The sequence below is a fragment of the Molothrus aeneus genome, chromosome 3 (genome assembly GCF_037042795.1).
Source record: "Molothrus aeneus isolate 106 chromosome 3, BPBGC_Maene_1.0, whole genome shotgun sequence".
Classification (NCBI taxonomy): Eukaryota; Metazoa; Chordata; class Aves; order Passeriformes; family Icteridae; genus Molothrus; species Molothrus aeneus.
In genome coordinates, this window is record NC_089648.1 from 88,032,126 (window position 1) to 88,047,379 (window position 15,254).

General features: G+C 39.2%; 1 protein-coding gene across 2 annotated transcripts in view; it reads right to left on the bottom strand.

The window, feature by feature from the left end:
- Nucleotides 1-15,254, bottom strand: part of DST (dystonin) — a 291,949-nt gene that overhangs the window by 172,658 nt on the left and 104,037 nt on the right. For both annotated transcript variants that reach the window (XM_066547320.1, XM_066547319.1), the window contains exons 6-8: nt 10,793-10,882; nt 7,918-7,995; nt 5,755-5,847 (exon numbers count right to left, since the gene is read on the bottom strand). In XM_066547320.1, the coding sequence (XP_066403417.1) occupies nt 5,755-5,847; nt 7,918-7,995; nt 10,793-10,882 (261 nt within the window). The remainder of the gene's footprint in view (nt 1-5,754; nt 5,848-7,917; nt 7,996-10,792; nt 10,883-15,254) is intronic.

Genomic DNA, 15,254 nt, shown 5'->3' on the forward strand with positions numbered 1-15,254 from the left:
TATTACAAGAGTATGTCCTAACAACTGCTGAAGGACAGGCAATGCTGCTGCATTGGCTAATGACAGACAATGCAGCTACCACTTGGAATACACTTTATCCTATCATCACATACAGTCACAGGTGAGACAACTGGCCACATAGTTCCATTTTTAAATCTTTAAGAAGATCAGACCTTGAACTGTTCTGGTTATTTTAAAGCAAGGGCAGAGTAAATTTCAATCCTTGGACGACAAGGGCACACAGCTCGAGCAGCACCAGGAATGGTAGCCAGGAGAAGAGGACTGAAGGCCAGAGCCAGCGCTCCTGATCTCTCATGGCCTCCTCAAGAAAGCAGGCAACATGTCTACTCAATGGTGACCCTACCAGGGACATCCCTCTGTCTTCTGCACATCGTTGACTGAAGTGGGGTACCACAGCTGAGCTGCCGCCTCCTTTGGCCACCCTGCATGAAGGCCACAGCCTTACAAACCCACCTGTCTCACCTTTTCACCAACACTGGTAAGAGTTTAGCTGCTGATGCTGGACCAAATGAGGAGTCTGTACACTGCTTGGGGCCAGACTAATCAAAAGTGATTTTTTCTTAAAGGTTTATGGAGAGTCAGCAGAAAAAAAAAAAAAAAGTATTTGCTGGCTAGCAAGAGAAATGTAGAGGTTACATGTGTCAAAGGAGGCCTGAGAGAAAGTAAGTGCCCATCTGGCTGGAGAGGGCTGGGTGGTACTGTACATCTGGACAGAATCATCACTGACCACAACCTTGAAAGCAGCATCCTGCAGAGGTCTGACAGCAAAGAGCAGGGAAGAGTGGAAGGGAAAGTGTTTAATGGCAGTTCCTGAGTTGAAAAATGATGATGAAATTGAAATAGAAGACGTCTATTGAGTCATTACTTAGAACTTTCTGAAATTTTTTAAGGTCTGAGTTCAAAAAGGCCTACTTTTAGCTAGATGGAAGTTCTAAGTTTTTCTTTGCTTCAGCATGCTTTTTTCAACAAACTGCAAGTGATTTTAAACATTTAACATTTTTAAAAGAATGCTTGCAGTGGTTTGAAAAGAAATTATCACCAGTTTACACAGAATTTAAATCTTACTAAAATTGTGATGATTTTATGAAGACAAATACTGCTTTCATTTATAGTTGCTCATCTCCAATGTAGTCAGTGAAAATGTATTGGATGTTGAAGGAGTCCATTAAAGTATTAATTTGTATATTTATACATACAGCCTATGATTATACAAAATACTATAATCTGATTTAGCATGTTCTACAGGTGCCAGGAAAATAACTTATTTTAAAATAACAGTTATTACATTATGAAACTGAATTTAAACTAAGCCACCTACTATTAAAAGCATGTGAAATACGTACATTGAAAGCTTGCATAAATCCTAGCAACATAGATGCATTGGGGTTTTTCAATACCCACAGAACAAATTATTTTCTTACATACTCAGTTTAGTAATCCACCAGATTTCCCATTCCAGCTTTTCAGTAACTCTTATGTAATTACTTGGGACACAGAAGAATGAATACTTTCTGGACTTGTGCAGCTGCAGAAGTCAGTGCTGTAACATTTATATTTGTCCAGTTATGCATACCAATTCCCAAAGCCATAACCATCTCTAGATATAAATTCAGATGCAAGAGAAACATAATCCTCAAATGTCTATTATCTCTTTTTTATCATGTCTTTCCCCTAAATCATTCCTAAATTCATTCCAATAATCAGAGGGATTTTCTATTTTAAGTAAATAATACCCTCCAGATAAGGACCATGACTCAGAGAAACAATAAGCCACAAAAAACAATCTCTGGCCTCTTGACTACTTCCCAGATTGCAGTGTTATTAGAATACACATAACTGATGTGTAGCTGAGCCAGTAACATCACACAGCAAAGAGCTGTTTGTGCTCACTGAGAAATTAACTACTTCTGCAAATGATGGGAAAATTAAGGAGTAATTCAGTTTAAACGACCCCCACTTAAGTGTCTAGATATTCATGTTTACACACTGGCTAGGTTTTGAAGAGATCACTTTATGCAGTGGGGGCAGGATTCAGTTCCCTCAGCATGGGGTTCTGGAGCTCTTTGAGATATCCTGCAATATCCCAACTGGCCTCCAGCCGTAGGTCCAGAAGATCATGAGTTTCTCACAGGGAGAACTCCACACATATGTCCTGCATACTCCAGGATACCTCAGGTATCACCAAATGGCATCTGTCTTCAAGAGACTGAATCAAAAGCCCTGTACTAGTGGTTCAATCAATAGCAATGATTCACACCCTGAAGCAGAGAGATAAGAAAGTCAATTGACCATCTAGAATATTTGAGACACTTTGAAATACCTGAGATATCCATATGGAGACAGCATTTACACCACAGCACCTAAGGAAACCTGCTTCCCACTGCAAATGCTACTGGCTATGAAGTGTCATCTCAGAACACACACAGCAACTATGCTGGACAAGTGAATAGCTCCATAGGTGCTCTAGGCAGCTCCTTCAGGTGATCTGAATTACTCCATCAGCCTCACCCTCTGTATTGCCTAGTCCTCCAGGCCTCAAATCCATTGCTAAACATGCTTTCCACCATTTAAGAAGCAGTTTATCCTACCTGATCTGTCTCTTCCTAGATGAGGCTGGGTTTCCCAGAAGACCCAGGTCATGCTTCTCATACTCACATGGGTGTCTCATAAATCTCCAACAACACAGATGTTTATGTTTAATTGAGTGAAGTGAACCTCTAGTAGCTAGTTAGTTGATTCACTGTCTAGGCTGTACTAGTATAAACTAAATCTCTATCCATCTGATTATCATATTAAAGGGACAATTTAGACAATTGCATAAGAACATACCTCCGCATGAGCACAAGGATTTAGGTGTCTACAAACTGAATCTAATCACAACTTTCCCATAAGTATGGGACTACTCCATGCATAAACAGTTATTATCACAAAGCTTTATCCCTTGGTGACTCCAAGGGATATCACAAAGCTTTATCCTTTGGTGACTCCCCTTGACTCCACTTTTCTGTTCAGATTTTTCCCTCATTTTAAATCTAAGTGAAGAAAAAAAAATCAACTTGAGGTCTAAGTATGTACATTCTTCTGGACTTCACATTCTGAACCCAAAGGGGCCATATGCAAGTGACAAAGACACTGAATTGCCATATTAAAGAGAAATAGCAGGAAATGTCATGCATGAAATGTCATGGCAGCACAGACTAGTACAGGGCATATGTCTTACATCACTTTACAAATCCCTTCTGCACTCAATGTAGGTTTACTGCAGCCATTACTAACAAAAAGAATATATTTTTTTTACATATCCCATTCTTCAGTGACTTCATTTTTATTAAAGAGGCTTAATATTTAGTCAAGCACCAGTAGTCATCCTCAAAATTACTTTTTCACCAATTTTTAAAGACATTATTTTGAAAAAGAAGGTCATCAAGATGGCAGACCCTATACTAGGGGGCATCAAACACAGCCCAAACAGCCAGTACAGAGAGGCAATTATCCTGCTGTACTCAGTGTTGGTGCAGCCTCACTCTGAGAGCTGGGTGCAATTCTGGTCTCCACAGTTTAAGAAGGGTATGAAGGTCCTTGAGTATGTCCAGAGAAGGGCAACAAAGCTGGTGGCAGGGATGGAAAGCCTGTTCTAAGTGGAACACCTGAGGACTTGGGAGTTTGTCTAGTTTGGAGAAAGGGAGGCTGAAGAGTGACCTCACTGCTCTGTGGGGAACTGGAGGGAGGCGTTGAGCTCTTTAAAAGGGAACCCATCTTTAGAAATGGAAGAAAAGACAATGCTGGGAACTATCAACCTGTCAGCCTCTCCTCTGTGCCTGGGAAGATCATGGAACAGATCCCAGGGAAGATGTTAGGATGCCTCAATTCCTGGGAGTGCTCGAGGCCAGGTTGGATGGGGTTCTGAGCAATCTGGTCTAGTTGAAGGTGTCCCCACCCCCAGAAGGGGGGATGGAATGAGGTAATTTTCAAGGCCCCCTTCCAACCCAAACCATTCTGATTCTTTTCTCCCTGGTATCCAGTCACTGGACGCATGGAAATACTTCAAAACTGTGCTGAGGAGGTTTAGATTGGACATCAGGAAGCATTTCTCCTCCTTGAGGGTGGTCAGACATTGGAACAGGCTTCCTAGACAGGTGGTGGATGCCCCAAGCCTGTCAATGTTCAAGATGCATGTGGAGAATGCCCTAAGCAACATGCTTGAACTTCCAGTCAGGCCTGAATTGGTCAGGCAGTCACACTAGATGAGCATTGTAGCTCCCCTCCAACTGAAATACTCTACTTTGACAGATCTACAAGATCTGAATTGTACTTACAGATATTTAGGTGGTAGTTATTTGGGTTAGGACATAGTGAAGTGTGTTTTAGCTACAATCTAAATGCTTCAACATATTTCATATGCAGCTCACTACCTTACAGGGGAAAATCCTTGCCACACCACTTCACCTAAAGAAGGTAATTTATATAAATTGGTTTTCCTTTTCATCCATTTTTTACAACTGGCAGCACTAATATTCCTGACTTTTTACAAGCACCTAAAATTGTGCCAGATGTCCTGTGCTTCACCTAATGAGAAAAACTAACAATTTCATTCTGCAAAAGCCTAATAATCAGGTTCAGAAACATAAAATACACATCAAGTAAAGGTTTAACTTCCACTAACAGCTTCTATTAGTAAGTTGTTAATAATCTTTATTTCTTAAAATAGAGCAACCTTCAATCACAACCTAATTTTCTAGGTCATGCTTAAATATATTTAAACCTATCATTTTCTTCTCTGTATAACCATGTGGGAGCAAAGATTGACTTGACAAGGGGAGCTGAAGGAGCTCCAGGTCCTCGCTAGAGGTTTCTCCTTTATTCTATGTGCTTGTCTGGGCTAAGATGTGCACCCTGTTTAAAGCCAGGTACCATATTCATATCTTTGCTCCACAATAGGATTTGCAGAAGGGCACATTAGATCCTAGCAGCCTTCCTGGCTTTTTAAAGAAATTTTTTCTCAGTCAAAATTCCAGTGTAGAATACTCCTAAGTGAACTATGTTTTTTGTGTGTGATCTTGCAAATTTCTGATCATTTAAAATGCCTGCACAGCAGGGAGTTCCTCGCTAACAATGCTGCAGTCACTAAATGGGAATTATCTGTCATCTGAATTACATCATCTACAGCCAGGGCCATTATGCAAGCCTCCTTTTGAGGAGCAATTTAACACCACACACTCTAAGGCTGCATTATACTGTACACAATCCCACCAGTGTACAACAACCAGAGTGCCACCTAGTGTGACCCATGCCACCATCACTGGGGCTAGAAACAAATGCTGACATGGGAGGAACTACTAGAAGAGGCTGAGAGTACAGCTTGCTAAAATACTTATAGCAGCAGATCCTGAAGGAAAAAAATATTCAAAATTTTTCAATATATTTTAATGCTAATAAAAACAAGTCTGTAGAATAAAACTAGAAGGATATGTCCAAATACTGAAAGGAATACATCAATTACTGCCTTTAATGATGTTCAAAACTGAAGCTTTTTTTACTCTCACTCCACAGACAGGAAATTAGCAAATAAAATCTTGAGATTCAGCTTACATCATAAAATAAGATACAATATCCAAACCTTTAGGAACACATTAGGGAAGAGATAAAATCTATGGAGTCCTGTCTATGTCAACATTCCTCACAAATGTGCAAGAAACTGACCAAAAACATATAGTCAAGCAAAACTAGGCTTACCTGAAAGTGCAAAATTATGGTCCATATCAACCCCAAAGTCAATTTGGGATTCCCATCTGTTATATCATCATTTCTGATGTTAACCAGTTTCACCTGCCATCATAGAAAGAAAATACAGGCAAAATTGAAATAAATACGCCACAAATACATACTGCATTACACAGGCATGACTGTAAAGGATGCACTACTCACTTCCTGAGCCTACTCTGCTGGGTTTTTTAATTCTCAAAAGCAGAAAGGAATTGCATTCTGCCTGTAAGTGGCCTGCCAGGAATTGCCCTCTCCCACTCACACCGGGATGAGGACATTCCTCAGCTGTCACTAGGCTGGCAGATCTGCTCCCCATGCCAAATACCCTTTGCCTCAGCTCTTGTCAAAAGGGGAGGGCACAACAGAGGAGGGCAGGATAACATGAATATAATGATCTGTAGCTGCTGTATCAGTCCCAGGGCAGTGCTGACACTGGAAGTTATCACTGCCATTCTTTCACCCCACGCTTTCCTGTACTTAAACAAGGATTCAGCAGCAGGAGAACTGGCCTGCTAAAACACATGTCTGGCTTGATAAAACTAGGAATTTAGTATCACATTTAAGTAAACAATGGCTTAAAAATACAATAATTATTATAATTTCTGATGCTGTACTCATTCACAGTGCTATAAACAAATGCTTAATAGGATTAAAACAAGAGCTGCTGATATTACACTCCCAGAAATTCACACCCAAAGTGAGCTCAATAATTCTGGTCTTTTCTCTAATTTTATTAATAAATTTCATTTCTCTATGTTTATTATGCATCCATAGAACCTAGCAGTTAAAGATGACTCAGCTAAAAGGCATTTTATGCTTACATTAGTAAAGTTTCATGCACATGCTTTTCAACATATGTCCTGTTATCAACTGAACAAGCAAAGGTATGTCCTTCTTTTGATCTGCAGACATAATCTTTACTGTTTGGAGAGAAAAAAAGTGCCAAACCCCACTCTCTGCAAGAAAGACAGTGTATTCCACAATTTGTTGTTTGTTCATTTCTTAAGTCAGGCTTCAAAATTATCAATATATAGGCTCTCTCTGCCTTATAATCACAATAAAGCATTGTACTTGGAGGTTACACAGTCAACCTGAGCCAGTTAACTCCTAAATACAGTTTAGAAACACCTACTAGAGGGCTGAAATTTTAATCAAGCAAGCCCCACTGACAATTTGCCAAGACCAAAGCCCTTTGCTTTGAACTCAGCAAAGGAGGATTTTGTTCCCAGTGTACACATTCCATTCAGTGACCCGAAAGGCAGGTTTGAAATTTCAAAATGCAAAACAACGTCTGGTTTCATAACAAAACTAAGTATCTGTTTATGGTTTGCTACCTCATATTCTCTCAAACTTCTGAAGTAGCAAAAACAATTTCTTTTTTTTTTTAAATCAACCAGTCAGAGAGTAGATTTCCATTGGGATGTGATGTTTAGGGAGGAACAGTTTTTCCTTCCATGTTTTGGAAAAAGGGAGAAATCCCTTTATTTTCCCTTTGGAAAAGGGAGAAATCAAGCTTCTGTGAGCATTTAAAAGATATTGAAAAGTACAGAGAAATCCACAGTAGCGGAAATGTAACAGTGTGGATTTCAAGTGTCTGGCTAAAAGGAGATACAAGTGAAATTAAGCCTGAATCTTCCACAGTGCCCAGGTGGCTCTGACAGCTCTCTAATTTGTCTGAAAAGACCAGTTTGGCTTTTATCAGGATCAAAATTTGAGAAACTTTTCCCAAAACTAATACAATTAAAACAAGGAACTTCTATACAACATTCTAATATATTTGAATTGGCAATTTGCACTAAAAATTAGATTATGAACGAAACTGTATACCAGCTAGTGTCTGGGCAGCATGAAGGACAGTTAAATTTACTATAAGCAACTGGATGTCACCCATAATTTTTCCTCTTTAATAGCATATAGCACATGGAATGTGTTGTTATTGCTCAGGAAAGAGTGGTGTAAAACTGCCTTTCCCACATCTCTCTTAACCATCTCAAGCATGACATAAAGCTGAGCCTACAGAGGCAGTTGTTAGACAACATGCAAAAGAGACAAAGCAGGACAAATTTGTTATTTTTCAGCTATAGGTGACAAAAATTTCATTAATTCTTTATTTTATTATTGTTTTCATCATACCTGGCGCTTTTTCAAATAGTCAAGTGCAATTTGGACGTTCTGCAGTCTGTGAAAACGCATCCGACCTTTTTCTCGGGGCTACAAGTGGAAAAGAGTGCTTGTGAGATTTTCTCATCAGATATAAGAACAAACAGTCTGATTTAAATATACCATGTAGAACATTTGAAGCACTACAGCTTTAATGAAGTCAATACCTTTGGTGGAAAAGTGTGCTTTAGCTTTTTATTTTAACTGTAGTTATTTTTTAGTACAGTGGATGGCAAGAGTGTTCCCCAGCTGCAACTTTGATCCATGCAGGCTGTTCCCTGTAAAGTACTATTAAGGCCAAGAGGGCTATTACCTACAGAAACTAAACATTATTATAAAATATTTACAGTGTATTAGGCAAAACAAAACAAAAGTAATGTCATGGACCTTTATATTGTTCTGGTAGATTCTGTGATGGAAAAGCTTACCTCTGTATGGGACTTCATGGCTTAATGGTATGACTGCATAATGATTATGATATCTATACATATTTTTTTAAAGCATCTAATAAAGATAGTATCTTCCTCCAAAGAGAATAATATAACACAAACAGTCCTAGAGTGTAAGTTTAAACTCTTGACTTGGGTAGAAAACTTTAAAGCATGAAAAAAACTAACAAGCCACTCCCCTCAAACAAAGTCAGACCTATCAAAAAGAAATTGTAAAATAAAAATGAGTGGTGCGTTAATGGAAACATGGCAAAACTGCATGCAGTTAGTGTCAAATCACCCAGAAGAAGAATCAAATCACACAGAAAACGCATACTTAGCTGTCACAGATCAGCATGGGAAAGCAGTTAAATTTATACCATCAACATCACATCCAAGTCCTTCTAATCTTCCTTATTTCAGATTTTTCACAAACTTTCACAGCAATAAACTGAAGCAGACTATAATTGCTAGGGATCAGCCATGAATATGAGCATTTCCTCAGACAACCACTGTGAAACACACAGATAAGCCCAAGCCTTCCTCAACTGCCTTTTTTCCCCTATGGAGTATCAGATGCTTGCCAAAAAGAAACATAAGAAAATGAAGTTGAATAAGAAGCATAAACCGAAACAAAAAGAATTTTAATTTCTATTACAGAATCTTCTATTTAGCCCCTTGTTTTTCACACCAATAACTTCAGGATCAAGCATTACGGCCCTTGCTAACAAGTAGCTTCCACGGACGGAATGAAGGACTGCAGACCTGGAACTTGGTTTTCCACAACAAGGAGGATATAGTAAATCCTAAAATACACAGTTATCATCTCAGAGGGGAAATATTTCTTTTATAAAGCAATGCAGCATTTTGATTTATGCTGCCCTCCAGAAAAAAAGCACACAAATTCCACTGAAATCACAACTGCAGCACAACACACGGGAGCCACTCTCAGGGAGGCACTCAGGCCCTATGACAGCAAGTTGCTTTAGCAAATGCCAAAATGCAAGGTCTAAAAGGGCATGAAACAGCTCACTCAGACTAACAAGCACCCAACATTTTACACTTTATGACTAGATATTTCCCCTCTGGATGGGCAAAATATAGAGAATTGATAATTCAGCATTTCTTGCAAGAAAGACAAACCCTACAAACTATCTGTATTTTTAGTAGCCACAACATAAAGCTGTCACTTAACTTCTAATCTACCTGCTTTGATAAAAATCACTACTACATATGGTCAATTTTGACAAACAGATCTGCACACTGAATTACCTTATTTCGAGATATTACCCAATATTATGGCACACACACCATGCAAAGAGTAAACTGGCGCTTCTAATTAAGAGAAATCAATTTTTTCTATTGATTTCACTTAGAAGACCCTTCAAGTCTTTGTCGAAATTACTTGTATATGGACAACACTGTTTGCAAGTTAAGAAAAAAGGTCTTAGTTGAATAGAATAATGGTATTTCCCTATCTATTATTTTAAAAAATTATAGCTTCTTGATAGTGTTGTCCAGTATACATTTGCACCATGGTTTTGTACAGTTTAATGACAGAAAACAAATAGAAATCTTGAACATTTGCATTTTAGCTGTTCACAGAAAGACTGAATAAAAATTTGTCTTTACCATACCTCCACCATAAACACACGTATCCTGGTTTATCAACAAAAGTCCTTTTGTCCTTTCTACAGCCCACTACTGCAGCACACCAAACTAAGAATTTACATTAGCAGACACCACACTTCAAACACTGCATTAGTACAGTTATGGGGGTCGGCACCTACCCCCTTATCCTCATCCTCCACATCCTCATGCTGTTCATTTGCGCATGCTTCTGTTGAACTCACCAACCGTAAGGTCTTCAAAAAATCTCGCTCTCTTGGCTAATGAATACAACAGACAGGAGACAGGACAGCAAAAACACAAGACAGACCACAAATGAAAAGAAGAGCATGAAAAGAAGAACATAATGAAGAGAACAAATACCAAGCAAGGGAAGTAATGCTCACAAAGAAAGGAAATGACACCTGAGGAGTGTGTTAGACAATTTCAGGGACATTTGATCCTTGTTATTTGTAAGTTACTCCCTTAAATGCAAAAAGATATTAAGCATCCAATATTTGTTAAAACAAAAATCAGAAAATAAAAGAAAGGAAAGAGCAGAAGAAATAGTGCATTACCCTATTAAGAAAGGAAGTCTCACTAGCCACAAGAAACAAAGAGACCAGATTGCACTCCCCCACAGAATTCACACCAGCATATTTACCAACAGAAATACAACTTGTGCCTTTGGTATTAGGTCACAGATTACAGAAAATATCAAAGAAATCTACAGCAGTCAATACACAAGGAGTTAACAGAGAAAATGCATAATTAACAATCTGAAACCATTGTATTATGATCTAAAAGCTTACCAAGGTGTCTCCAGAAAGGACTTCTAGAAGTGAGATTAAGTTATGTCCATCTCTTAGGTCTTCATATAGGTCATTCACATGCTTTCGAACCTGCATGGATAAATGCAAAAAATAAAAACATGATCCCTGTTTATACCTGAGAATTCACACTCATATTAATACATATCTTTTAAAATACAGATAAACCTCAGATGCTATACCTCAGCATTGCTTTTTTAAATTTCTTCACTTTCATGACAAATTAACAAATGCAAGTTAATTGTAATAGACAAAGTTCACATCTGTGTCTGCACTTGCACAGTTTCATCACACTTTAAATCACTTTAATGAAAAGAAAAACAGAATTAAGTTACAGGTAATGAATGCATGCAGCAATGAAAAAAATCAGTATCTCACAATTTAAACAATATCAGATGCTCTCCTATTTGGACCTAAATAATGACCACTATGATAACAGTAGTTAGATTCAATGGATTGTAAAAAAAAATACCCAACAGATATATATTATCTGCAGCATGCATGTTCACTACAGTCAGGCTGGAAGTAACACACTTCCTAATCAAAGCATGCCATCCACCAGTTAACAGCATGTATTGTCACCTCAGGTTTCCCAGTACTTAGTCAGCTTGCCCAACAACTCACAGACCCACCTTACACACCGTACCAAAGAACCATGACATTGGGTTGGTCTAGTGAGGGGCTGCAGTGACAAGAGACACAGATGGAAGATCCACCTTTACTGACAGGCACAACAAATCTGGGAGATATCTGTCCACAGGCTAACTTCGGGATTCTTACCATTAGCTTAATTACAACTTTATCTGAAATGGCTTAAGCAATTCCAGCCAGCTGCTCTTTGAATGTGACACAAAGGACTTAATTTTTCAGAATCAGAGATTCTTGACTTGCTGGGGCAGAGGTTGAGGGCTTTCCAGCTACAGTTTAAAGTCAGCTCCCTGGTGTTCCTGTTGAACCACCAGATCAGAAACTTCCTAAGCTTTGGATAAAATACAACATCAGAAATATTCTTCTTCCTAATCTCTGCTAGAGATGAGCTATACTTCCAACATGAGATCTATGGGACACACTCTGACTGCCAACATATGTGTGTGATGAGGGCAGCAAGAATCTACCCAGATCTTCAACTTAATACAATAACTTGGTTTGCTACACTTTTGGGGGAATCTTGAGATTCATCCTGTTGCATAAAAAACTATCTCCATACCTAAGATTAGCTTTTTAGTTCAAGTTTCCTTGCTCCAATTTTAAACATGAAATTATCCTGCAATCTGTTTTCACAAACACCATCATCTTAACTGAGAGTAGCATCAGAACATATTTATGCTTGTGCTGAAGACTAGCCAGAACAAGTCATCTAGAAGACTGTTCCATGAGGAATTACAACACATCTTTTCCAAAACGCTTACAAAGACTCTACATGCACAGCCAAATTACAATCCAATACTCTAATACATATACATAAGCTTTACACCCTCACACACATACACAAAATAGTATCATTTTAAATTTATTTACTTTTTTAATCCTGTAAGCAATTAATGTAAAAAAAAAAAAAAGAAAAATTTTCTCTGATAATACTAAAGTACTGCCAAGCTGAACAAAGAACAGGTGTTCTCCTACTACATCTCTGGTGAAAGCAAAGAAAAGGGAAACCATTTAAATAATTGATATCCCTGATACAAGATTTGATTATGATAAATGCTTGAAAGATGAGAAGCACAAGAATCTCTAATTTTTAACCCACATGTTATTTTTATATTCAAAGGACTATACCAAACTGACTGCTAAACTCTTTCTGTTAAAAGCAGGCAACTTTTCTTTATGACAAAACCCTGTGAGAGGCTGCCTGTCCCACCACCCAGGACGTGCCACTTTCCACTTCTTTTTGGAAAGCAGAATCCCCAGCCAGAACAGACCCACAGCACAGGCTGGTGGCCAGAGGCACAGGAGAGGACATAAGGTTAAGGACAGGAGAATGTGGTGTACATCTCAAAGACACTGCACAGCACAGTTAAAGAACTGTTTGTGCAGCACCAAGTCAATGCCCACACTCTTTTCAACATAAAACTCAGGGGATTTGCCCAGTGTGCAGGTATCTGAATTGTGGAATGAGAAAATACTACTATTTCTGTTCTGTCTGCTTTTTTATCCATTAGAAGCAAGATAATTTTGTTATCCTGCTATTCTGTCTCTCACAGCACACATTTGTTAACCTTCTGTTTGTTTCTTATGCTCTGAGGTTTCCTAAGTATTACAAAGCCAACCATCTTCCCCAGTTTATCTTTCTAGAAATCACAGACACTTCAGAGATGAACTCACACTGGATATGAAAAAACTGGCACAGGGCTGTCAAAACAGGAAAACCAGCAGTACACCTTATGTATCTGCATTAGTTCTGCCACTGGCTGGCAATTACTGTGAGGATTAATTATTCAGTACATACTGTGCCAGTCATTCTGGTACAGGGCAACATAATAAGGAATTTCTTCCAATACTCTGAGCAGCAGATGTGCATCTAAAATGCCATAATTGGGCAACTGATGTGAGCAAGTATGTTCACTCAAAGCATCAGATCACTTCTTCCAAAAGGAGCATCTTGCACTCCTCAAGAGATCCTCCATTGACACTTCAGGAAAAGCTTGAAAAACCACCTCTCTCTAACTATCACTTGGGCAACTCTTGTCTCCCAGCACATATAACAAAATCTTTTTCAGCCTCCTTCATAACACATAGTATCACAAATACTGGATTCAAATGGGAGTCCCTGGACAGATGTGTGGGATCTACTGAGTCCATAAAATTTCACAACAGTTCTTGTGGTTTTGAATAAAATCATAGAATTGTCAGCCTGACATTTTACAAGGTCCACACGTGAAGTAGGTTACATGTTGCCTCAGGCAACTTTTTGCAATATATCTATGTGAGTGTGGCAGATTTGATAATTTGGGCATGAGAAGAGATTCTTTAAGGAAGACGTGGGAAACACAGAGTGGCTGAGGTGCATCTGACAAAACTTAACCAAGAAAGGCAAAATGGCTTCACCAGTGAAAAGGAGACAGAGTGAATGTAAAGCACTGTTTCAGAAGTGATTCATCTTCTGGCACGTACACTATGATGTTTGTGGTAAGGAAAGCTCCATTCTCCTTGACATAAGCATAAGGTATTTTCATATCCTTTTTATGCTTTGCAATCTAGTGCCTTAGGGAATCTCTGCACTATCACCAGTAAAAACCAGCTTTTAATACTGTAGCAGTGACAAAGCTTGAATCCTGACCCCAGACCACATCATGTCAGACACTTCAGAGATGATGACCAAGAAGATGGCTGTCATCTCCAAAAGCTTCCACTCAGACCCCCACACTGTTCTGTGTCTTCTATAAAATTTCCTGGCCTGCCAGGCTTGCCCTCCTCCTCTGTGAGCTGGCATCACAGCACCTGTCACCACTGCCTGCAGTCTGCCTGACAGGGAAAGAAGAGCATGATTCAGCTGCCTGGCCACTACCTAAAGGGCTGGTTTATGGTCTCCCTTCTCCAGACTTAGGCAAACATTAGCCTCCATTCTTAGGCTAATGTTTGCCTAAGTCCTGCTGGCCAGGACTAGATGTCTGTACTGAATGTTCTTATACATCTCAAGCAGTCCTAGATGCCAATGTTTAGTGAACTGAAGTTGCACATAGTGATCTCTGGTTTTGCCATCAGTCAAGCCATCCTCCACAGAAAACCTGTTTCTTACAATTTTTATTGATATTATTTGTCTTGATTCTAGAACAAAATCTATAGTTTTACACACTAATGGCTGCTTACAGTTATATGGTAGAAGGGGAAGGACTGTCACTTCCATTGCTGCAAGCAAAACCAGCTCTGTCTTGACAAGGATGGACAGGAGATACCTACCTCTTAGTAGAGCCTGTTGCAACAGGACAAGAGTTTTAAATTAAAAGAGAGTAGATTTAAACCAGATATAAGGGAGAAATTTTTTACAGTGAGGGTGGTGAAACATTGCAACAGATTTCCCAGAGAGGTGGATACCTCATCTCTGGAAACATTCAAGATAAGGTTGGATGGGGCTCCAAGCAACCTGGTCTAGTTGAAGATGACCCTGCTCATTGCAGGGAGGATTAGACTAGATGGCCTGAAGTTGTGTCAGGGGAGGTTTAGGCTGGGTATTAGGAAAAGGTTCTTCACCCACAGGTGCCTCCACTCTAGATTCTGGTAGTAGGATTCTAGTAGTAGGATGGTGGCTCCCCAGGGAAGTGGTCACAGCACCAAGCCTGACAGAGTTCCAGAAGTGTTTGCACAATATTCTCAGGCACATGGCATGATTCTTAGGAATGGTGTTCCACAGAACTGGGAGCTGGACTGGATGACCCTTGTAGGTCCTTTCAAATGCAGCTTATTCTGTGATTCTGTCATTTTAAAGGTCCCTTCCAACCCAAACTGT